Source organism: Azolla caroliniana, unplaced genomic scaffold (assembly GCF_043228905.1).
Source record: "Azolla caroliniana isolate FFs.n. ecotype wild unplaced genomic scaffold, voAzoCaro1.0.p SCAF_1, whole genome shotgun sequence".
Classification (NCBI taxonomy): Eukaryota; Viridiplantae; Streptophyta; class Polypodiopsida; order Salviniales; family Salviniaceae; genus Azolla; species Azolla caroliniana.
In genome coordinates this window covers 8,404,652-8,430,852 of record NW_028230436.1, presented here as the reverse complement: position 1 = coordinate 8,430,852, position 26,201 = coordinate 8,404,652, and the positions used below count along the sequence as shown (strand labels likewise).

The window sequence follows — 26,201 nt, the reverse complement described above, 5'->3', positions numbered from 1 at the left end:
GGCTTTTCCTCGCCGGAAGGTAATTATATTTTTCCTCCAATTCTGTTTGATATGTGCCATTTTCAACCACGGCCGCCCCAGCAATAGCGGGTATGCGCCTTGTGCCTGTAATTGTAGCACTACTGCCGAGATGTGAAATGTATGACCGCCCACGGTGACTTCTAATTTCCGTATTAATCTTGTCGGCCGTACTGAGCTTGTATCGGCCATTCGTAACCAGAACGGACACGGCTCCCACTCGTGGATTCCCAGGGCATCACACATCCGGAGGCTTATTACATTCACCCTGGAGCCTGCGTCTATAACTGTGCTGGGGAGTTCTTTCCCTTTTACAATGGCAGTGATTACCGGACTGTTGGTGTCCACCACCGTTGGTCCCTCCTCCGGATTCGAGAAGAGTACCGATGTCGATGATGATTCTCCTGCCGTCATGGCTGTCTTCAGTCCTTCCGTGAATCTTGGCACGAGTTGTAGGAGTCTTCCTAGTGGCAGCGTAATTTGGCATTCTTGCAACGCCTGCCATATCTCGTTCTCGTAGTGACTGCCGTCGGCAAGCCCTACGATGTTCTCCTTTTGCCGTTGTAAGTCTGTGACATTCTGCTCGTTTGCTTTCTTTACCCATTCCGTCGCTTGCTTCCGGATGGTCTCCTGCGTCTCCCATTCCTTGGCCATGCCCTTCGACCTTGTGGTCACCTGCTGTAGATCTGCCACCTCAGGGACTACCATATTTACTACCGGTCGTTTTTCATAGCTCTTCACCAGGCATTGATTACTATAATGGCCTTCCTGTCGACAGTAGTAGCAGTAGGCTTTCCGGGTATTGCTGGATTCGGCATTGTCTGTTGTACCTGAGGTCGGGCCTGTGGTAAACGCGGGGTTTTGGGCCGGTTGACTGCTTGAAGCTCCTTGTTCCGGATCCCGTGGGTAGCCGCCTTTTTTGAAATGTCGTTTTTTGTTATAGTTCTTCTTATTGCGGTACTCTTGACGAGGTTGCTCGTTATATCTACCGTATTCCTCCCGTTGCTGACGATACCCAGGGGAGTGCTCCTGGTCGTAATGTTCGTATCGTCTATTGTAATCCCGGTACCGATCATATCTATCATGCCGGTCATACTTATCTCGCCGATCACCGTACCGGACATCATTCTCCTATCAATCGCCATACCGGACATCTTGTGCCGGTCGATCGCAGTCCATTCGCCGCCAGCGTTCCTCTTCTTCATCCCGGCTATTGCGTGGCTCTATTTGTCGGACGGGCGGTGCTTGCAGGTTCAATAGATTATACTCGCACCTATCCGTCGTATGGCCCTTGGATTGACAAATTACACATTGCGTCCTCATAGTGCATTCTAGTGCCGAGTGTTCGGAATTCAAGCAGGTTGTGCACTGTATTGCTTGCCGAAACCAGAGGTCTTCATCGGACGGTAACGCCCATTGGAGTGCTCCCAGTGTGAGCCAGGAGCTTGTCTTTTCCATCTCTCTCACCCGGTCAATGACCTGGTCGATGGTACTTGTGCGGAAGTCAATTACCGTGCACACCGTGCGTAGGGGTTCCCGAAGCGCATTCAGAAATATAGTCCGTAATTCCTCCTCCGGGGGTGCGCGGGCAAGCTGACTATGCATCCGTTGAAACCGAATGACAAACTGGGGAATGCTCTCCCCTGCCTCCTGTCGGATGGTATAAAATAAGCCCACTATTACGGTCTGGTCCACCTCCTTTTGGAAAAAATGCAAGAATTTAGCTTTTAAATTTGCGAAGGTGGTGATGGTAGACGGGTCCTGCGTCCGGCGCCATCTCGCTGCCGGTCCCTCCAATGTGACACCAAATTCTGCTATCTTAGAGCGTTCCTCTTCTTCCGGGGTCAATCGCTAGGACACATGGTTTGCTTCCCATGTCTGTTCAAAGGCGTGAACATGAGCTTCCGTGTCTGGATCATCTCTATACTTGGAGTACTGGAACGGCATGTCGTCGTCCGGTATCGGTGCGCGGGCTGGCGGTGTTGGTGGTCGTTCGTGGTTTTTCTCCGGCGTCGGTGAGCTTTCCTCTTCTTTTGGTGACGGAGGCCTCTCCTCCTTAACTTCCGGTGTCGGAGGTCGCTCTTCCTCTGCTAGTTCCGGAGGTTCCAGCCTTAGCAATTCCGGTTTCGGTGTTGGTAAGGTGTCTGATCCTTCGTCCTCCGGTCCGCCCGGGGTTTCGTTGCTACTCCGGTAGTTCGTGTGCACGTTGTATTCCCCTTCGGAATCCGATTCATACGCTGAAAAAGCTTCTGCTTCGCCTTCTCCGTTTGCCAACGCTTGGAGAAGGGATTCGGTTTCCCGGAGGCTGCTTAGGCTGCTGCCGTCGTCCGGGTGCGATGTTTGCTGTAACTAGAGGGAGTCCTCCGCTACTCTCCGGATTACGTTGGAAAACGAGCGATCCGCTCTAATTTCCTGCGCCGCTTGCTGGAAAGCCTCACGTCTCCTTTGCCTTTCGGCAAGGCGTCGAGTTCGATCTGTAACCAGGTCGTGTGTTGATCTAGTCATCCATCTGTGTCGTCGTTCGCTGCAAAAGCAGGAATCGTGGTCGCCAAAAACTGTGTTAACTCTTAGGGCCGGACAATGGCCTAACACAGGGTGTCTACGGAAGACACTTCACCAAAGGGGTGTTACGGCAACGGGATTAGACTCAACGATTAATCCGACTTAATTAAGTTACTTAGCAAGATCGTCCTTAATATTCACACGCGTAAGATATAACAATGAATGCAAAACGGCAATTAACACAAAGAGATAACAACACTAAGCTTTATTACTTAACCGTTGTTCATTACATTGTATCCGGGCCTTTAAATAGGTTTCCGGTCTGTATTACAAAACGGTGCCATCCGCACCTGTTCGGGATCGGTCCGGATCCGGAACGGCATACCGATTCCGGTCCGTCCGTCCACACTCATAGCTTTCCTACAACCATTCCTACTAATTAAATAACTCCCCGTTTCACACTTTGGACTCCTTTGCCGGCCGGGCCGGTAACACTCATTACTAGGATGAGTATAGGTTAGCAATCTATATCTAAAGATTGCGTAGTTGTCACCTCATGGGGCCCTAAATGAAACTAAATGAGAGTCCCAAGCAAGGATGACCTTATGCGTGGGAGTGAGAACCTCAAATTTATGGCATCCTCTAAAGAAACTTGTATAGTAGCTTGATGATGAAAATGATGGTTTGGATGTTAAAGTTAAGTATTTGGATATATTTGTTAGTAGATGTAGTCATGAACCTGATCCTTACTACATTGGGTGTGCAATTGTGAGGGATTAGTTCCTTTTTGCAGGGCCGAAAGGTGAGTTAATTGGTTCAGATGTTGATAGATGTAGTGAAGGTGGAGGTTGTCGAAGTGAGCTCATAAGGTTTACTGAGCTTTTGTGATGTGGTTTGGCATCAATAGTAGACCCGCCCTTTAGTTATGCTAGTGGTGACAGTTTAGGAGGGTGAGGAATTTATGGGTGTTGAGGGTGATTTGTCATTGATGTCATCAATATTGTTGTTATCGATGTCACCTTGATCTATGTAGTCACGAATGTTGTTGGGAAATCATCTATTGCGGTGGTAATGATTGTGATATGGTATCTCATCTCTTCAAAAACATTGCTTGGTGTTAGTACTCACAAATCTTGAAGTGAATGGCATCGAAGTGGCTGAGTAGCCAATTCAAATCATTGATGGAGATGATTATGCATGCAACTTGCTTGCATATTTATCAACTCTTAGTGTGGTGATTGAGAATCTGAATAATAGGAAATTAAACTTACGTTATCTATAGAATTAGGGTTTTTGATGATGAGGTATCATGATTGATGGGTGCACAAATGTTCTCTACTACGATATGTGTGTTGTTGTAGAAACCGATGCTCGTTGCCAAAGCACACCTATGTGTGATGAGGTGATCATACAATCTTTGCTAGAATACACGAGTGATTTTTTCTAGAGCATGTGAGTGTTGTGGTGTCCCAAATGTGTGCTCTATATTAGGCCATGCTTGGATGCGTGGTGGAGGAAATAGCTCTTTGCTAAACCAATAATGTGCAATGTTGTGAACACACTCTTTGCTAAAGCATCTCTATTGGTTGCATTCGTATCACATTAGTACTTAAAAAACTAGCGAGGTTGCATGGTGAAATGCACGATTTGATGCTTTCAAGAACTCAAATTGAAACCCATGACATCTCTTATCTTTCATCAAGGAATACGGCTTACTTATACAAATGGAAAAGCTTGGTCATGAATTTACATGGGCCTCGTGTAAGTGGGGTGGCTTAATGTAACATTACCCTCAAAGCACCCTTGATTTTTCATGAGGATCTTAAGGACTTCACATTCACATACGAGATGTGTCACATGTCCACATTTATTCATCGTAGTTCCTTCAGTGAACATTTTCCCTTTTAAATCCTAAGTGGGGTTGTGAATTTTTTATGATGTCATTGTCTTACATTTTGGATTTTGACCCTTATCAATTATCATCTCTTCGAGCATTTTTATAGGCCCATTTTCCATCCTCAATTTTGCCTGGGTAGGCAATATTGTTGGGTTTCCCCATTTTTTCTAGCATTCATAATTAATGATTCTACATCCAACTCATGTATCCAATATGCCAAACACGACGACACACGACGACCTTGTTTACCTTGATAAGAAGTGTGAAACTAATGTTATTGGATTCAAATGGTATAGGTCCCAATGAATAGACTTGTGTCGATTATTCCAAAACCTCATAGTCATGTGTAATTGTAATTACAAGTTAATTGTACCCAAACACATGCCTCTCCTTTTACTCTTCGTAGTACATCTTAACATGGCTTTGGTATTACTCTATTTGGTTGTGGGAAAAGCAGTCAAAAGAAGCCATCCGTGTGAAGGGCTAACTTTCCATTCACCAGCCAACGCAGACAAGTTACCACACTACACTACTTAAATGTGTGCTCATTTGACTTAGCCAAGATGTGGCAAAGCTTTTGGCTTTATGATCCAAGAACCCTACAAGTTAGTGGTGATGTGACCTTAACCATCAAATATTGTCGCACAACACCACAGATTTTTCTTTCTACATTTTTTCCCATATATGTTTGTGTTAGTGTGGTGTTCTTTCAGATAGACCTTCGGTTCCATCTCGTACACTGGGTTTTTGGGGTGGATTAACTTTATCTTTTATAGAGTCCCATTTTTTGCACATGTCCCATATAAGGCTACTAAAGTTGTCAGCCTTATTCTCACTTTTCTCACGGGTTTGACATACTCTTGGATGTTCTTAATTTCGACATAGGGGTTCAAGTTTAGTGCTACAATATCTTCTTTAGTAAATTGGGTATAGTGGAAGACAAGATGTAAATGTGTATTTCAAAAATTCAAACAAAATGCGGTTGAGTTAGTCAAGGAGATATGGTTGATGCTTTTGCATACTCTAAGAGGTCAATATGAAACAATAACCGGTGATCTTGATGTTGTGTTTAGTAAGCAATAACATTTTAGAGAAATGTAGGCAAAGAGAGAGATCTTTACCTCTTTTGGGGAGAGAATAAAGTGGAGATATGCTCCGCCAAAGTGGCTTTTTCGAAGGATTCCAATTTTAGATGTGTAAATGCAATTTCTAAAGTAGTTGCATGAGGGATTTTTTATTCAACACGTTGGTTGATGTGGGTATGGTGGTTGTGTTTTCATGTAGCCTTTAGGCCTCTTTTAGTTAATACCAAGCTCAATCTTCAAAAAAAGGTATAGTGCTACGTAAGTTGCTAATCCATGATCCTTGTTATCATAAGGTTGTTCCTCTCATATATCCCTAGAGTATTGACGTTTGCTTATTCAAGATTTGTTGGATCTTTACTTTTGTTGTTTACATTTATGCCTTGCCTTGGTTTGTTTCCCTTGCCCCTATTTTTCTACGTTTTCAGTTTGGGTTATGTTTGGGTGACCATATGTACTCCTACATGTGAAGGCATAATGAAGAATAAATTTATGTCAATCTCTGGCTTTTTTCAAGGCAATTAAAGATGACATAGTCTCTTTCATGAATGATTCTCGAACACTTGGACATTGGTTAGGAACAAAGAAACAAGTATAACCTAATAATTGTAATCATTAACACTTGCAATTATCTTACACGCAGACTAGTGGAAGATAAGTTGTGTTGGTGACTTCTCCTCTTGTTTCTCTTCTATTGAGTGCTCAGGTTCTAGTAAATTATTACATGGGTTAAGGACATTGGTCAGGAACAAAGAAACAAGTATTGCCTAATAACTGTAATCATTAACACATGGGTTAACACTTCCACTTATTGCCTAATAATTGCAATAAGTGGAAGAGAAGTTGTGTTGGTGATTTCTCTCCTTGTCTCTCTTCTATTGAGTGCTCAAATTCTGGTAAATTATTACATGAGTTAAGGATTTAATTAATTTTGTGTAAGTGATTTGCTTTAGTAGTTAGCCTACGACTTAGTAGCTTGAGAGTGGTTGACACTCACTCTCACCTGTCTCACCAACAAAAGGGTAGATGGTGGTACGTTTCCTCACACTCATCTCAAGGTGGTTCTATAGGGACTTGAATATTCATTGGGGCTTATAGGTCATTTTATGAAGTATGTGATCATTGAGGATAGTATAATCCCCTTTCTGGGAATGAGTACAAGATGATATGTTCATATGGGCCTGGCATGGGCCATACGTTAAAATACACCTTCTGGTGGATGATGGAAAATATTTTCTATTCCCTTCTCTCTCATATATACTATCAACATGAATGTATTTATAGATGTGTATTGATCGCCCACAAGCAATTCGTCAAACTCAATCCATGGTTCTGTTACTAATCCTAAAAAACAATTGAAATTAATTACTAATCCTCAAACTCAATCCATGGTTCTGTTACATACAACAACATAAACGACAAAGCTTTCAACAACATAAACGACATATTGGTTTGACAACAAAGGAAACATTTGGCCACGTCACATGCATATAATCAGTGTCTTTAAAACTATATATATGCAAGCACAATTCTGAAATTTCTTATTTGTGAGCAACAAAAGCCTCGAGAATCAACATCAATTCTGAAATTTCTGAATAATAGGCCACACAAAGATTTCAACATAAACAACATCTTGGTTTGATGACAAAGGAAGCATTTGGCCACATCACATGCATATAATCATTGCCTTAAAAACTATATATACTTGCTATAGAAAGGACATTGTGTTATATAGATGAGAATAAAAATATTCATTTTTTTAGCTAATGCAAAAATGTATGCCATCGATAAATAAGAGGATATTGTTAGTATGGCATTTCAAAGTCTTAACATTTTTTCATTGTATGTTGAGCATGCCACATACCGTGACTCTCAGAAGAAACCCTACTATACTACATATAGATGTGAAGCAAAGACAAATGATGAAATCAACACACCAATATTACCAATAGCAGTCAATGATCAATTCTTTCAAATGTAAAGGGTTACAAGCAAAATTTTTATGGCAAATAATGGTTGCAAGCAACATATGTGTAAACCATGCCAAATCGAATGAATTTGTAATTCACTATGCGGAATCCTTGAAAGATAGTATTCATGTTAGGAGAAATCACCTTTGTTGTGTGTCTTAATTCAAGGCACCAAGATCATTTGAATTCATGATTGCAAGCAGTAGTAATCAAATCTTGCATGAAGCATAACACATTAGTAATCAAACCTTGCATGCAAGCATTGAATACAACATGAAGCATAACACATTAGTTATTGTGTTGCAAGACATAGGATATTGTAGATTGGTGATGATTGTAGCTCGGTTCGGCTTAGGCTTGAGTCTGGTAAAAGAATATGTGTGTGGAGCGTAAGCGAGAGACAGCGAGTACACAGTTGGTTATTCGGAAACTCGACAGTTAGGTAAACACATAGAATGGTGAGAGACACAGAGACACAAAGAGAGGAGACAATAAACTTAGATTCAAAATAATGAACACTCTATACATACAATGTGCTCAATGAGCTATCAGTACTTTAATGCTAATGAATGAGCCTGACACTAACAACCTATAATATTCCTACTACTAAAATAGGAATATAGACAACGACCAATCGATTCGGTTTACCAACCGATTCGGCTTTCGGCTTATTAAGCCAATTCGGGCCTAGCCGATCGGGCTCTTGGCTTCTTCAACCGATTTGGCCCATGTTGAACTTGTCTCTCAACAAGAATGCTCAAGTAAAATGTAGCTTTCGGTAAGTAAATTAAACGACACTACATACAATTGTATAGACTAAAGCTCTCATTTAAGTTGTAGTCTCATATAAACATGTGTCTAGGTAGGGTTCATTGAAGTTTTCAAATGTGGCAATATCTTTCTTCAACAAATCTAAGTACTTGTTGGAGTCTCTATATACTCATTGAAATGTCACCTCAACAAATATGAGCACTCGTTGAAATGTTACACAATATAATCCAATTGTACAAATTCATTGAAGTTATTGCTCTTTAAAGTAAGGAAAAGACACTTCTGCAATATGGAAGACTTCCAATACTTGTCAAAGGTAAGGATCAAAAGGCTTTATTGGACTTGAGGCATCGTAGGAGTCAAGTTTGAATCATTATGTGTTGGTCGAAGAGAGAACTTATTGGATTATGTACATTCACTTTGTCATTTAAGTGTTAATCTCTACCAAACAGGAGCCTAGATAGGCTTTGTCCAAATTTTAGAATCTTCAAAATCTTAATTTGGTAAATTTGAACACTCTTCAGAATCTGTGTACTCATTAGAGTATTAGCACTCATTGAAATGTTACTTCAATCAATTTACAACAATCCGAAGGCAAGGTCATTGTGGCCCTCCTATAGCAATTACTTACTATTAATCTAAAATTTCAATATGGTTGGACACATGGATCTAGAACTCAAAAGTTTGATTAACACTTAACGAAACAAGTCAACCTTATGACGAAAGAGGTTTTGAGGTTGAACGCCAAACCTTGCCATGAAGTGATCACAAGAGTGAATGTGACCTACATGATATGGAGAATAGAGTTTAATCTTGATAACACAAACCCATGATGTTCTTAACAAGGGTCCTAGCCACTAGGGTAGATAGATCCTACACCATTTGATGTTGATCATACTACCTTTACACTTCTAGTTAGAGTGGTTTGAATAATACTCCTTGTGATATTGGATACAAGATTAAGAATCAATATAATTAGTTATGGTGTGCCACACTCAAGGATGGCTAATAATTCTCCATGAGTAAGATGCATGATTTGGATAAAGAGCCCAAGAATCACACTTCTTGGTCTAGTTAATTCCTTTAGGTATGATACACAACTAGTTGTTTTGTTAATTTCTTTAATTTAAATAAATAGACTTCTTCTTTGGGTATTTGATCTTACTCTAAGTAGATGCTCTCGCTTGCATAGACTCATTCCATTCTTGATGGACTCCATCCTAATTTGGGTAGAGGTGTGTCTACCTGCATAATAGAGTCAATTTATTATTCAAGTGCTCTAAACTTGGTGTTGGGCCCATACAAAGTCTTCATACAATCTAGGAGTAGACAAGGCTTCATGAGATAATGTATCCTTAATGTTATCTCAGATTGTATTTATTATTTAGCTATAGACAATTTGACTTTTTATATTCTAAAATTTGTATCAATTTTAATGGAGGAAGATAAACAAAATGGCCATCATTTTCTTACAATATTTGAATGTTGCCACACCAAAAACACACAAAAAAATAATTTCCTTAAACTTGTCACGCAAGGAAATATCTATCGAATGGATAGTGCTTATCCATGTGATGTGCTCCATGTGTAGGCACTTATTCCACTTTTTTATTATCTATACTTTGAGTATCTAGGAAGTATTCAATTAGTGTGACATCATCCTATATTGTGATATGATGATTCCAATCTGATTGCACAAGTTGACAAGGTACAAAAGAGTCGACACAGACTTATAAAAGGAGCTACAAAAAACAGGAAATCTGTAAATCCTTAATAATATATGAGTGATGCTTCTTATACGACTTTCATTAGGTTAAAAAAAATCAATATGATAATTCTCATGAACTTTTTCTTTGAACTAAGATGAAATATTTGATAATATGCCTTTGATATTACTCATGTTTATCAATGTGTCATTCACCAACATCGTTCTTTAACAGTCTCATCACCTATAAATACAAAAAATTACTCCATCATAGTACCAATTAAGGACAAAAATATATGCATGTGGATATTTTATGTTAGTTAAATGCTTGTATCTTCAATACATACTTTATAATGAGAACACAATTATCACTAGGGTGCATGTCTTTGCACATATTTGGTCAACTGTCACCCATTGTAAAAATGTGTCTTTCCACATACCATTCCTCCTCCATGATATCAATATAACCAAAAGAAGTCAATGGAAGACGAATGTGGTGGGTCAATGAAGTTGTTAACAAAGATGAACTAAGAAACCTATTGGGCTTCTAACATTGAGATAGAGGTTTAAAAAATGTGGAAGGCAAGAAAAAAAACGACATGAATGATGGAACCACTTCCACACAAGCTCTTGATGACAAGCACTCCAAAATGCTATGAGATAAGTTTTATTCATGACAATATCAAGAACAACAAAGAATGAAAAGGGAAAGCCAATGCGACAAAGAGAATTGGCACTCGAGTGATGGAAAATGCTTTAGTACTTCTGATCTCATATAACCTCTTATTAATAGTTTGTCAAAACTCCAAAATAGTGCAAACAATCCATTATATCAAAAACTTATAACAGGAAATCTTTGTGCCTAGCTCGAACCACTCACTAATCCAACATTTTTCGGTGTCTAATTGAATTATATATATCATAATCTCACTATTTTTTCTAACTTAAATCTTGTCTAGAATTGGGTGAATACAAATCCTAGACACTCTTGTGCCGTTACGTACTCTAGTTTACAAACTCATGGTTCTAGCCACAAGCTACCCCACCAAACTAATAACCAACTAACATGTGGCTTAGGTCACATAGATGGTTCATATAGCACAAAGCATAAGGCTTGCCCAAAGCTTATCCCATACTCTACACGTTAACCTCTAGCCCCATCACTTATGATCACCTATCCCATGCATATACCTACCATAGACTAGCGTGATGGTACATTTAGTGGTGTCTCTGCCTATTGGTGTTTTGATACCTTGAGACCCCAATGCCTCACTTGTCGTTTATGCTTGAGACTCGAGTTACTTTAAAATCTTTGTCTGACCAAGATTGAAAGGAGGTTTCTTGATATTCAAATTCAAGTAGAACATAGATATTTAGAGCACTTCTCAAGAAGATGAAATCAACAATATTAGTAAACCAATGAGTAGTCCAATGTTGACACAACTTGTTCTAAATCATTTGAGATATTTCAATGTAGACCAAATAGAGGGGGTGATACATATTGTTTCATGTTCGCATCAACGAAGTCCTCCCATTGCTATTCCAAACACATATTCCTACAATTGTATAATTCCACCAATAGATTGCAATCTCTATGTAAGTCTAGAAAGTGTTGTATCCAAAGATATCCACAAGGAAAAATTGTTTTCTCCATTCTCATCAAATTTGATCCATATAATTTGGACAAATAGAGAGAAAAAATGATAGTATTATGTAACTACCATCAAGCATCTTGGACCCCCCATCCCATTATTAGCGTGTTCAATCTAGCTAATTGGAAATCTCTCCAATCTTACATGTTGACAAACCTTATAACATCATTTGCAATTATCATTAACCTCGAAATAAGCATAACAGCAATTTGTAATATACTATACATGAAGCCTTCCTTCTCTAACTTACTAGTGTCCAAGTATACCGCATGTCTATGCAACTTTATGTATTGCATGGACTCTACTCTGACCTTGCTCTCTATACAAATGTGACTGCTCTACCATAACTTCTAGACACATAATCCCATGTGAATGCCTTTTACCTACAAATGATTGTGTTAGACCATCAATAACTTGAGAATGCTCAATCATTTCTAAAATATATAAATTCTATTGATGTAAGGATTTGTAAGAGTTTACAGTTGACACAGTACCATTATTGAATTCATTTTATTCTCCCATTGTGATTGATGCTTCGAGATTTAATGATGGTGCAATGCTCAGCATTATCTTTTTGATTGTATGAGCAAGGGATTGTGAAATATTGACATACCTCCTTGCATTTGATGTTCATAACATGGTATGAATTTGGAAATTTCTTAATTGAGCTTCACTGTAAGGTTTTTGATTGCTTGTTTTGCGAAAAAATCCACTCAATACTCACTTACGGAATTGTTTGATTATTTTGCCATTACAAAAGCAATGGGCTGAATTTTTAAATGGTAAGGAAAGGTTTTAAGTCCAAACTCTAGCAAGGAATTGGATTCATTGTAGATTAATAAATTGTTCATGCTGATTAAGTAAAGAACTCACAGTGCAATAGAGTTGATTCCACAACTCATACAATACCTTTTGCCCCAACAATTATGGACCCAACAGAATATCAAATATATACCATTTTGAAATTGAATGTAGAATTTTCTATACAGAAAAAAGCAATAATTAGAAGATGAGGGAAAGCAATGATTCACTAGTTTCAGAGATGAAATCTTGATGTTCGTAAAAGGCAAATGCATTACAACTATGCTCAGATGAATTGAACAAATGTATAGAGAGCAACTGTTTCCCATTCAGCTTGTTTACACACACAATTAATCAGTGACTCAATAAGTAAATGTTGACTTTTAATAGAAGTAAGAACACAATTCTTCAAAGTAGACTTGACATCAATTTCCAAAGCATAATTCATTAACTGCCTTTTGTGGAGGTTTTCAACATGGTTTCAGATTTCACTATCTGAAAAGAGACTAAGACTGAGCTGAGCAAGAGTTCCATGAACTACACCACAACTAAGTTCATCTATTTGATAAGCCTCTACCAAAAGGACAGACCTCAAAATAACTTTAACATAAATTAAAGCTTAGACATCACCATCATAGTACTTGCTCGGTCATGCAGCTACATGGAGGCATAGCAATTTTGAAAATGGGAACTGTATATACACGAGACAAATGTACGCATGATTGTGCCATCAAACAAAGATATTTCCACACCAAACATTGAAATGGCCAGCCACAGTGCAAATTGCATCCAAAAAATAACAAGAAACAAGAAATGCTATTACTTGCAGTTGAAAACACAAAATTGGATGTGAAACTCCATGTACTCCCAAATAATGTAGTGTTCGTAATTTCATTTGCCTAGTACACACCATCAAATGAAAAATCTTTGTACACTGAGTTTTCCAAAGTTTCCTTACAAGTTACAACATGAAGTGACAGTGATATACAAACAACCTGGATGGCAACTCCATTACTGAAATTACGGATTACACAGATATTTTGACAATCAACTTTGCTTCAACCCTGATTCCTCTTCCTCGATTGATGAAGACTCATCCCAAAAAACTAAAACCTCTCGGTTCAATCAAAAGATGAAATATCTAACCAACATGATGACTATGCAAGCCAATCTGCAATCCTTTTGATCATTGCTTCTCTCTCTCTCTCTCTCTTTTGCCGATTTTTAATGAAATGTCTACCTCATAATTTATAAGGTTAATATGTAGACCAATCTGTGATTCTTTAAATCATACTGTGATTTTTTTACAAGAATCTACCTCATAATGTTAATGAGAAAACCAATCTCTAATCCCTTCAGTCATACTCCGCTGAGACATTTACCTGATAAATTAGTAATCGAAACCAATGATCAACCTTGAAATCTTTTCAGTCATACTTCTCTCTCCAATTTTTCACTAGAAAGAGCACCCAAGACATAGCTAAGAAGAAGTCACCAATTATCTGCCGAGGCCAATCCCAAGCCACATCTTCGATCCTTCTCTCAAAGAAGAGTCTCCAAGCAGCCATTAGCATATGCATGAGCACACAACCTTTGGCAAAAAAGCTCTGAAACTCTTTGTCTTTAACAAAGGCAACCATGAAGAGCATGATTCCAATAAAAACATAGCAGACGCCAACAAGTGCTTCAGATGTTTTGATTAGTAGTTGATCATGTGGAGTGGACCCTAACAGTTTACTTGCTGTTTCTTTTCCTACACCAACCGTGGCCATCTCGCTGAGGAAGAACATTATGAGAGACCCAGAGACCACATCAATACAGGAGTGAAGCAAGCAGATCAATTTAAAGGAGCTCGACATTTGAGCTTCTGCCACTACATTAAGAAATTATTTGCAAGTGGAACAAGGTCAGATCTTTCTCCAACTTTTTCAATCAAATGACACACAAAATCACATCAATGTCTGGATCATACAATTAAAGATGACACATAGGATCACATTAAGTTCACTGAAAGGAGAAAACTGTTTGAATTTCAGGACCGGGTTAAGAGTTGAGTTTAAGTTTGTAGGAGGCCCAAGGCATATAATTCCTATGTTATCTATGAGATGACACATACAATCACATCAATAAAATCCTAACTAGAAAATACATCGAATGAAGCACATCTCATTCATTGGGGAGATCAACCAAATGAGCAACACATTAGAGTTTTCAGCATTACAGCTTTTCCATTTTTCAATCCATGAATCATAGAATCGCATCAATTTCCCAACCATAAAATGACTTGAAGCATTCATTGTAGTATCTAGGTGTGCAAATGGTTGTAGCAGGTGGGGGAGGCATCCGCCCCAGATAAACTACGAATTTGCAAGGAAAAAAATTATGGATGGAGAATACAATTACTTACATATTAATCATGGATTTACTTTGAAATATTCAAGGAAAAGATACCAAATTTCTAGATCATACAATGGCCTACGGTCATGATTCTGAACTTTAACTTAAACTTCACATAGTTAAGAGTGGTGCATGATAAACAATATCTGAATCATACAACAAGTCACGGAAATCATGAATTAAGCTTAAATCTTCACATACTTTAGGATTGTGCAAGGCAACGAATGTCCATCTAAACAAAAAAAAGACTTCAAGATGCAGAGAGACCACGATTATGGAAAGAAGATCTTACAAGAAATATTATTTGCAGTCGAAATGAAGTCAGACAAGGAATATATGAAAATCCTGATGGCAGAAAATGAAATCTACTTAAAAAAACGAATAAATATGAAAGATGCAGGGAAAGGGGATAAGAAATATGCAGAAATGTGACAGGAGAAGAAGAAGAAGAAAGGTAAGAAGAACGAAGTTTCCGTCTAAGATAGAGAAAAAGAACTCACCAATGGAGCAGGGATGGTGTGTGGAAGGTTGGGGATATTTCTCAATCAGAGGATGGAAGAAAGAAATGAAGAGTCAGGGTTAACAGCGCTCGTCATTTTGCAAGGAGAAACAGAAACAGAAACAGAGGCAGAAGAAGACGAGTAACAGCCATGGCCAAAAACTAAACAAATGGTGAAGAAGAAAATGAGAGAGAGAGAGAGAGAGAGAGAGGAAGGTTCAGGACATAAATAAAATAAAATAAAATGGCAAGGAAATAAAGATATGAAGGAAGATATGGAAAATACACATGTATGTATGTATGTGTGTGTGTATGTATGTATGTATGTATGTATGTATGTATGTATGTATGTATGTATGTATGTATGTATGTATGTATGTATGTGTATGTATGCATGTATGTATGCGTGTATGTATGTATGTATGTATGCATGTATGCATCTATGCATGTATGTATGCATGTATGTGTGCACATGCATGCATGTATGTATTTGTGTGTATGTATATATGTAGATGGATATACATATATGCTCCCTCTTTCTAGAAACCACATTTATAGACCCTGGTCATATAGCATTTTATGCCATTCCTTCCCATCTTTCCATTGTTCGTCGATAATTTAATATGACCTCTCTTGTTCGTGGGAATATAGATAGACAAATCAATATATACGTACATATATAGATAGACATAGGTAGGTATATGTAAGGGCGGCAGGGAGGATTGTTTAATAAGCTCCTCGGTCTTTGGGATTGTTGCTTTCTATCGCTTGGGACTCATGGCCTCGTTTCACTTGTCACGTGAGAGCTAACGTTTGCGCTTACATATATTTTGTGCATTGAGAGTACTTTGGTTTCTATGAGCCCACACCTTATTTGTGCGTAAATCACCTAAAAACATCTCGAACTCATCCACAGATGTTCCATAACCACATATCCACCATCCAACGCAGGGCTCCTTGTATATTCAGAGCAAAATATGGATGCATGCCTAAGGGATAAGCACCTACCGCGCTTGTATAGATAGCATTAGATTTCTCAATGTTGGGGAATAATTAATTCAACGACGCACACACGTATCATGCAAGTTCTTCTACTTTTACCCTCAAACCTTTTTACAATGAAGATATTTTAAAATACACACATATATAATGATATAGTGTGTGTCCCTTGAGTTTCAAGCTTTGATGGATTGAAAAATAGTTGTGTGTGTTGTATGCTTGTTTTGATTCCTTCACACCAATTTCGTGAACATCTTTCGAGATCCTCTCACCTCTCTCTAAATAATGTTGCTCGTAGTTTTGTCTCATCCTTATCGGATTCTTTCTAGCTAGTTTTTTGGTTTTCCTATATATCACTTAAGACCATAAGTTAACATAATGTTAAACACCAAGAGTTATGAAAAAGTTCTACAATTTTTATTGTTTACACTCTTAAAACCTCATATTATCAATTATTTGTGTTGGTTCTTCATATTAGCCTCGTAGAAATGTTAATATATCTCACATTAAGGAGAGATGCCTTGTGCATTCGTACTGAAGTTATTTTTGCAATAAAATCTATTTTTCATATTGTATGTACATGAGGCGGTTATGGATTATCTTCAAGTTTGTACGTATGTCATTCGCGTTGTCTTTTAAACGTCCTTGCCTTGTAGAAAGAAAAATGTAGTCTCAATGTTTGTGAAACAATTGTTGCAGGAACAAACTCTCTATTTGCAATATGATATCATAACAAAATTACGACGAATGCAACATGCAACTATTATTTTAATAGAAATATGTCGGTGTGCAATACCATCTTAAACTTAAATTATGAATAGTTAATCATATGATCGCAAACATCAAAGCCATTTGTCGTGGATTGAGCTAGCCATAGTCAACGTTGCAAGGCACAATCGTTTACCCTTGTTTATACATATGAAAGTTAGACTTTCCATAAGGTAGCACCAATGATACCTCCCAAATTTTAGGCTTCGAAGTTCTCATACCAAAGTTTGCACAAGAATAAAGGTTGCCTAGAATACACACTATACTAGCAAAGCATTAGACATCAAACAGTCTTATAGTAATAAAACCTAGCTAAAATTTGCATGAATTCATTGCCCTAGTTCTTTATGTATGATATCAAATCTACAATGATATGACCTAAGAAGTTATTCCTTTTAGTTGCAAGAATCACAAAATGTTTCTCGATCTATTTAGTTTGAGATCAAACAAATTGCTCTAAAAAAAACGTGGTTTACTACAAAAGACTTTCACACATGGAGAACAATACTCTTCACTTAATGGAAATCCTAATTACATTCAAATTGTAACCTAGAAGTTCTCTACATGCAGCTGATTGGTTTGACCATTCCAGACTTCGCAGAGTCGATTCCATCTATTGGGGGGGGGGGGGAGGGGGATGCCGAATGCAAACTAGTTTATATACATCACACACGCAAAAGGTCAAGCTAGTTAGTTTATAAAAGTGAAGTGCATGGGTGGTTGCGACGTGTTAGAAGGAGGCCATGGCAGTAGCATGGGTGGTTGCGACGTGTTAGAAGGAGGCCATGGCAGTAGCATGGGTGAGCTTTTATTCGGTGAGAGGGAGGGGATTGTAGCCTGCTGTAGGCACACTAGGGTTCTTATTGAGGCTATTTGATACGTTAAGGGTAAAAGTGGTAGGGTATCGACAAGAAGCCTATATATTATTGCTCGAGACTTGGGAATTGCGGATCGATCACTCAGGGAGATACATACATACATACATACATACATACATGCATGCATACATGGGGGGGGGGATTTCCAACATAGGACTCCATAGCCAATCTCAATCTCAACAGTTTTGTGATGTTTTTGTTGTAACTTGTTACCTTCCTTCCTTCCTTCAGGCTTTCCACCTTTGTGTGTTGTGTGTGTGGGTTGGGTTCTTTGAGAATTTTGTTCTTCAGCCGTGAGAGAGGGACCTGGACCATCCATGTCTGTGGCTCTGCCTCGTAAACCCATACAGACCTTTCGCAGCAGCAGAAGAAGCAGCAGCATCGAGCCAGGGGACAGCCCCCCCACCCCCAGCCTTAACACCTGTCATGATTCCCTCCAAGAATCCATTGCATTCCTTGAGAAATCAAGGGCTAGCTCCAATCATCCTTGCTCCTCTGTTTTCGATCGCATCGCTGACATCCTCCGGCAATGCAGAATGATAAAAAAGAAGAACCCGTCGTATGTTTCCCGGTTATATGCCTACATGAGAGACGAAGGGATCATGGAAGCTCACAGATCACTGGGTAATCAGCTTGTCTGCTTGTTAGTTCATGTCGGGAAACTCGCCGAAGCCGAAGAAGCGTTTCGGTCCCTACCTTATCGCAATGAATTCTCATGGACATCATTAATCTCTGGTCACATCAAATGTGGCAAGCTAAGCCGTGCTTTCTTGCTTTATCACAAAATGCAAGAGGACTCTGTTCAGCCTAGTGGGCATACTTTTGTGTCCTTAATAAAGGCTTGTATTAAACTCAAAGATGTGGAAAAAGCATGGTCTTTACATGAAGATATATGCAAGTTGGGTCTGCAAAAAGATCTTTTTGTTGGAAGCGCGTTGGTAGATATGTATGTAAGATTTGATATGGTTGATAAAGCTGAGGAAGTGTTCGAAGAACTCCTTGTTCGAGACGTAGTTTCGTGGAATGCTCTCATATCAGGCTTCTCGAGGGTAGGGCAAGGTGAGAAATCCCTTGAACTCTACAGGCACATGCGCTGCGAAGGTATTTCCCCGACAATTGTAACTTTTGTATGCATCTTGAAAGCTTGTGGTAACATTGGGGCTTCTGAGGAGGGGCAAAAAATACATGCAGAGGTTTCCAAAGAAGGGCTGGAAACTGATCTTATCGTTGCTAATACGTTGATCGATATGTATGGTAGTTTGGGATTACTCACAAAAGCGCACGAGGTGTTCCAAAAGCTTCCAATACGAGATGTTGTATCATGGACTTCACTCATTTCTGGATGTGCTAAACATGGGCATGGGGAAGAGGCGCTCAACTATTTCCAACAAATGTGTCTCGATGGGGTTTCCCCAGATGCCATCGCACTTGTTTATGGTGTGAAAGCATGTGGAATCGTTCAAGACATAGATAAAGGGCATGATTTGCATGAGATCATCAAAATCTGGTCGTTGGAAACGAATCCCATTGTTGGGAATGCATTGATTGACATGTACGTAAAATGTGGCATGCTCAGTAAGGCCCATGAGCTTCTTAATACACTCCCAAAGAGAGATACAATTACGTGGAATGGCCTCATTGGAGGATATGTGAAGCAAGGACTAAGTGAGGAAACCTTCAATTGTGTGGAGAAGATGGTATCGGAGGGCATCACTCCAGATGCAATCACATATTCTTGTTGCTTCAAAATATGTGGGACCTTGGGGGCCATAGAGAAAGGTCAAGAAATACATCGAGAGACCATCCATAAAGGGTTTCTTGAGACGGATATTATATTTGGAAATGCACTCATTGATATGTATGCTAAATGTGGCTTGCTTGACAAAGCTCAGGAAGTCTTTAATAATCTTCCGACTAGGGACCTCGTCTCTTGGAATGCACTTATAGCAGGATATGCACAGAAAGGGGAGAGTGAAAATGTGTTTAACTTGATCTTCGATCAAATGGCTAATGAACGAGAAATTCCCAACATGGTCACATTTGGAAGCATGATAAATGCTTGTATACATGCAGGTCTACTGACCGAAGGGCAAGCATATTTCTTGTCCATGACTAGAGACTACAGAGTGATTCCTACGCTTGAGCTGTACACTTGTTTGGTTGATCTTCTTGCTCGTGCTGGTCAATTGGATAATGCCATGTGGATTGTAAACGTGTTGCCGATCCAACCAACTATTGTTATATGGAATACTTTGCATGGTGCTTGTTGGAAGTGGGGGGATATGGAGCTTGGAGAAGAAGCATTTCGACATGTAATGGACATGGATGAGAAAGACACTGCAGCATATGTTTGTATGTATAATATTTATGCTGATGCTGATAAGAGTGACCTACAAGCAGGATGATGCCACTGGCCTAGAAATGTAAACTGCTCAAGAGAAAGAAGTTAAAGAGTGGCTTTTTACGCAAAACACGTTACTCTGCTCTTATTGGTGATTGAAGGCATATTTGACATTCTTAGACTTACAATGCTCTAATCTAACATGATATGGATCTTGGATGAGAAACCTTTTAACATGCAGTGGATATGGATGAGAAAGACGTTGCACCTTGTAAGCACGATGACATCACCACTGTAGAAATGTAAGAGTTCAAGAGAAAGAAGGTAATGAGCAGGGTCTTCTGATTTAACTCACCAGAAAACCACATTACTTGCATACCCTACATCCTCAACTCTAACTGGTGATCCGATTTTAGGATGGGTAGGTTGTAAAAAAATAGAGCAGAATGACATAAGGAAGAGGATTTTTTTTTTGTGAGGCAAGAAAATTTGAGTGTGGCACAAAGTAGAGAAGATTCGATCAATCTGATGATGAATAATAATAGGCATTGCTGGGCCTGAGTTTGTCTTCCTCACGTTTAACGAGTCAGGGTTTAAGATTTTTATAGCAATTTTCCTTGCATTTGAGGAAAAGATGATTCAACATGGACTTAAATAACCATTGCCCTCCTACGAAGGGCTGAGCAAGTAATCAATTGTTGCCGAATATTTCATACATTCCAAACTATGCTAGCTTTTCAGAAATATACTCGTATTGTAAACAAGAATGAATCATCCATTATGTCTAGTTCTTGTAGAGAGAGATTACATGTGATACAAAGGCGCAATCTTAAGTAATCAATTGTTGTCGAATATTTCATACATTCCAAGCAATGCTAGCTTTTCAGAAATATACTCGTATTGTAAACAAGAATGAATCATCATGTCTAGTTCTTGTAGAGAGAGATTACATGTGATACAAAGGAGCTTGAAATGATTGCAACGCCAGCGTTTATCAAGGGTAAATCCTGATTACATGTCATACTTAACGAAAGCTCATTGAAGACATTTGGAAGTCCTGATTAACTTATGAAGCATTTGACAGAAATGAATATGGACATGTCTGTCCATTCTCTTTTCTTTGTTGCAGGAATCCTCACTTGCAAATCTCGAGGGTAACAAAATAATAATTTGCCACTAGTTAAGAAAACATGAAAACAAATTGGTTTGTCAAAAAGTTACAGTATGCATATTTGTAATTCATCTGCACCCTTCTTATCTATGATAGCATAATACATTTGTTTATTAGGTTACAAATTATCACATGTATGCTGATAAATGTGCAATCTCTTTTGTACATCCACATTTGTACTTTGTGAATCACTTACATCATGATGAAGGGTGTCAAGACACACATTCATAGAGAACCATGATCATAATAAGGAATATGGCCGACTTGTTTCTCAAAAAATGATGTGATTGATCTGCATATGTTGTATTGTACACCAGATAGACACCACAATGGAAGTTAGTCTCTTTCTGGTGGTGCAGGCTTCGATAGTCAGAATTATAATGGTCCATATGCAATGTTCGTTCATTAAGAGCCATGCCAGAATCTACACTCTGCTTTGAACATGGTTTCTGATTTTACATAAATAACAACCCTTTCCATGCAATTCAGGAAAGGTAGTAGAAATGATTTTAGGCTGTGCTGGAGTCTTTCAGTCACATAACACAATTATACTTTTTGGCACACAGTTATGGTTCTTTTTTGCCTTAAAACTTAAGAAATCATCATAGATGTGATGATTGAACACACCCAAAAAAAAAATCTTTCCAACTTCGAATACTGTAATACAGGAACTTTGTGTCTCTCTAGAGTCTACAGCCCTCAACATCATATATCTAGACAAAACAATTGTGGTTTGCATACAGGCTGAATATCATGTACAAACATGACAAAATCTGTTGGAAACTTGACATGAATTCTCATTCTCAATATCCCCATATTGTGAGAGGATCTATACAATGCTCAATTACATATTGGTATCATCCAAAAATATATATAGAATAAATATATAAGCAAAGTGCACATGAGAGAACAAGGCATTCTAACAATCATCCTGACATAAACAATTCTGACCTCTTTCCTAGCAAACATTCACAATGATGTCATTTATCACTTATATTTTTCCATGATTCTCCTTGCTTCCTCTAGTGTTAGATCTGTGTTACTGCTGTCTGAAAGATTTCCACTGCTGCCTTCACCTCCACCTCCACCTCCGTCTCCGCTTCCACCCTCATCGTTATCTTTATTGAGGTAAAAGAGGATGTAATAGCCTACACCTCCAATGCCCTGTCATATAGCAAATGCTTAATTTGCCAATTGAAACCTTTGTCTTGTCATCAAAATTTTAAGCAAGAGATTTATCCAACCCACCAAGATAAAAAGAGCTAGTGAAAATAATGACTGCACTACATATGAGAAAGCCAAAACCCCTAAAACAGCTACTCCTGCCTGGGCCAAAGGTCTTGGAATATAGTCCTGGAAAGTTGTGAACAAATCCAATTAGCAATCATTTCTGCTTCTAATTTCCATGCTTATATGCATTATATTGAGCTGCAATTCAACAGTACATGAGCATAAGTTTATTAGTAGCATGCAAACACAGCAGCAATGAAGCTTCCCCGAACAACTTGGATATTTGATAATTCTTTTATAACCATAAGGAGCATAGAGCTTCCATCATCCATATAAATTTAGTCTCAATGTGCTTTCTATCTGTTGTAACTACTTCACATGATAATATATTATTGATACTGTAAAATGGGAAAGCCCCAAGCAATCAGGATCTTACAGGAACTAGTTTTGTTCCAGCATCTAAGATATCCTTTGTAGTCCGCACAGCCATCCCCATTGCTGCTAAATTGAAAACTCTCTCTCTCTCTCTCTCTCTCTCTCTCTCTCTAAAAAAATAGTGTTGATATGAAACACGATATGTGGATATAAAAAACCCTTATTGTCCCCACAATAGAGGGGATCTTATAGCAAGGCAAGCCCTCAAAAGTGCTGTAAGACTAGCTGAAATTAAGGCAACTTCTCTGAGTATAAGGTGTCCAGAAAGTTTGGTTGTAAGAACTGACAAATCAATTTTCCTTTCAGCCTAAGTACCTGTTATGGTTCTCTATTGAGATCATAACCAAGAGTTCATTTCTTATACTTCAATTGTACCGTAGACCCCAATATCCATGGTAGTCGAACACTATCTATACCAATGTCTATACCATGGGAGGATAACACTCTAGCCACCTGAGTGAAAATCCACTGAAAAGGTGACAAACTACCCCGTTTATGACAGAACTATTCAAATGGCTTTGGCAACTGTGCATGTACAAAATTTGTGGCTGCAATCTTCAATCACTGTACAAAAAAAGCATGTTCCATCATTTTAATGACGCTACCAAAGGCGACCTTCCCACCAAAGAATCACGTTTGCAAGGAATGGAAGACGAGATTCCCATCCTCTATCCAACATAACCCACTATTTTACACAAGATAGTGTGCCATGTAAGAGATACCCTTACCGCCATGCTCTATTATCAATCAACGTGTGATAGACATCATTGATGTGCACCCTGAGTGTAGATTTTTTGCTGTCAAACAAAATACATCTGTCACAAATTCCAGAAGAGGTTGGGCATTTAAACTATGCCATGATATGTGCGGATTTCCTAGGAAAACCCATTAAAAAAAATGATAATTCAGGAAGAGATTCAATCTATGACATAAGTGGTTATCTCTCAATGTAAAAGAAGCAGAAATAAAACAAAGTGTTACAACTAAGTAGGTGCCAGAGGAGTAGCACTCTGGTTTGATGAGGGCGAAAGTGAATGGCAGTAAATCTTGTGCAGTCGCTGAAAGAGCCTCATCACTCTTTGAGGATGGGAGAAATGAGAAAGAAAAGGTAAATGATTCTTGCCTTTATATATATCCGGCTTCAGAGCAACGATTCGAAGCGTGGAGGAAGTAAGAGGAAGAGAAGGGGCAGGGCGAGGGAGAGGGAGCGGGCGCCGCAACAAAGGCTGCAAACGTGGTCTGGGATGATGGAGAGACGCAGGACGGAGCTGAAGAAGGCCCGCCATGGCAGCCATGGAAGCGAGCTTCAGGCAATCTGAGCGATGCGTATATATATATATATATATACTGTATACATATATGATATATGTATGTATGTATAACTGAATGTATATAATGTATACAGAGCCTTCAACGAATGATCTATCGATCAGTCTATCCAAAATGTCCTGCTTGACAGAGTAGTGAGTGACCATTTCTGTACTTTTATGCCCACCACCTAAGACACACACCTTATTTGTCCATGCCCATGCCCGTGCCCGTGTCTGTGTCCGTGTCCATGACCGTGACCGTGACCGTGACCGTGACCATGCCCGTGCACGTGCCCCTTCATCAGCTTTTGGGCGCTCATCCCTGCCCTCGTGTTTGGTTTTCTTAACCATCCAAGAGTTTGTCCATGGATTTTGACCATCCCTGACCCACTGCTTTTCACACCTCGGGGTGGTCATCGCATTTGTCATGACCACAAGTTTTGGCTCTTTCTCCCCTTCAAACTTCTTGTGAGCTTTCCACAAAATTACATGCTACATAGATTTGCATGGCATGATGTACGATAAAACGATGAATTGTATGGATGAAGGATGTATTGGTGCCTAACCCTCAACGAAGAACCCACGGCGGATGAAGGATGAGAATTTAGCCAACATGATGAAACACCGAAAAAACCAGGGAAGTTCTCCTTGTTTCTCTTTCAAGCTTGATCATCCTATGGGTGTCACCTTGTTCGATGGATCGTGTTCCGTTTTGCATGGATGTGAACAATATATTCGCCTTTCCTTCATTTTCATAAAACAAGGCATATATTCAAGCAACATGACAATACGACAAACCTTGTTGATCGCAATATAGTAGTGATGATCTTATGGAAAGGTAAACCCTTGAAGGTATGTGACTGAATTGTCTTAGTGTTTGTCATGTTCACTATATTGCTCAAGAGGGATCCAGAGAATGGTCATGCACTCAACATGCTCTCCATTCTACCCCAAATCCCTAATTCTTGGCCACATGCTTTAGTGCTCTTCTTGTTTCATTGTTCAATGAACCTGAACACAAAGGTGACATTGTCATCTCAAGCAACAATTTTAGGTTAAAACTTGTGGATTTGAGGACCATCCAAGTGAGGATGAGGGTGCAATAAATAGGCCTATATCTATCATCCAAGAACAAAGTCTACATCTATGGCCTTATCGATTAATTGTTATGGTCATTCAAATGCATGTTATCTCACAGCATCTAGCCCTCTCATACGTAGTCTCGATTATTTTTTTCTTCAAAGAATGAGATAACGCATGAATGTGCGAGGTCAGGAATAGCTTCAGGTAAGTTCTAATTCAAAAACCCCTGTAAAATTTTTAAGATCACCAACAATGGCCGCTAACTACATCCATCTCTAACTGATCGTGAAGGAAGCAACAATGACCCCTACTCTGAGTGCTAATCACATTTCCTCCATCATGAATCAGATCTGCAGTTCAATAACCTGATGCCATTTAGGTAATTTGCACAATTGGGATGGTTCTCCAATGGTGCAGTGAAGAACAATTGAACCGAAGTAAAAATATTTATCTGCAAGCAATGTCTGGAAAATGAGGAACGCAGGGTTTACATCATGATGACATTTACATGAATTAATATCTAGAATCTGGTAGCTGACTACGGGTTTACTTTCAATCTGTTTTGTCCTTTAATGCATGCATTCATTGGTATTGCACTTCATATTGGGATCTGGAAACCCCAATAAAAGCAAAATTGATTTGCAATAAAAGTAATTTGCATATCGTATTGATGAATCATATTGACCGATGCT

General features: G+C 38.9%; 3 protein-coding genes across 3 annotated transcripts; 1 reads left to right on the top strand and 2 right to left on the bottom strand.

Moving 5' to 3' along the window:
• Positions 1-13,241: 13,241 nt before the first annotated feature.
• On the bottom strand, positions 13,242-15,502 carry LOC147868819 (uncharacterized). Its single transcript, XM_087323843.1, has 2 exons — positions 15,296-15,502; positions 13,242-14,271 (listed from the first exon to the last, which is right to left on the bottom strand). The coding sequence occupies exon 2, from the start codon at positions 14,255-14,257 to the stop codon at positions 13,826-13,828; it is 432 nt and encodes a 143-aa protein (XP_087179969.1). The 5' UTR covers positions 14,258-14,271; positions 15,296-15,502; the 3' UTR covers positions 13,242-13,825.
• Positions 15,503-18,326: 2,824 nt separating this feature from the next.
• On the top strand, positions 18,327-21,576 carry LOC147868818 (pentatricopeptide repeat-containing protein At1g15510, chloroplastic-like). The gene has a single exon (XM_087323777.1). It carries the CDS (start codon positions 18,476-18,478, stop codon positions 20,342-20,344), a length of 1,869 nt encoding a protein of 622 aa, XP_087179903.1. The 5' UTR covers positions 18,327-18,475; the 3' UTR covers positions 20,345-21,576.
• Positions 21,577-22,227: 651 nt separating this feature from the next.
• On the bottom strand, positions 22,228-24,468 carry LOC147868817 (uncharacterized). The gene is made up of 4 exons (XM_087323711.1): positions 24,240-24,468; positions 23,118-23,179; positions 22,700-22,804; positions 22,228-22,615 (listed from the first exon to the last, which is right to left on the bottom strand). Exons 1-4 carry the CDS (start codon positions 24,409-24,411, stop codon positions 22,439-22,441), a joined length of 516 nt encoding a protein of 171 aa, XP_087179837.1. The 5' UTR covers positions 24,412-24,468; the 3' UTR covers positions 22,228-22,438.
• Positions 24,469-26,201: the final 1,733 nt, after the last annotated feature.

What these genes read in the sequence shown, in the direction of transcription:
- LOC147868818 (XM_087323777.1), top strand. Translation starts at nt 18,476, where the DNA reads ATGATAAAAAAGAAGAACCCGTCGTATGTTTCCCGGTTATATGCCTAC.
- LOC147868819 (XM_087323843.1), bottom strand. Translation starts at nt 14,257, where the DNA reads ATGTCGAGCTCCTTTAAATTGATCTGCTTGCTTCACTCCTGTATTGAT.
- LOC147868817 (XM_087323711.1), bottom strand. Translation starts at nt 24,411, where the DNA reads ATGGCTGCCATGGCGGGCCTTCTTCAGCTCCGTCCTGCGTCTCTCCAT. An exon ending in CTGGAACAAAACTAGTTCCT is followed by an intron (nt 22,805 to 23,117) that starts GTAAGATCCTGA and finishes ACAACTTTCCAG; the next exon opens with GACTATATTCCAAGACCTTT. An exon ending in CACTAGCTCTTTTTATCTTG is followed by an intron (nt 22,616 to 22,699) that starts GTGGGTTGGATA and finishes GCTATATGACAG; the next exon opens with GGCATTGGAGGTGTAGGCTA.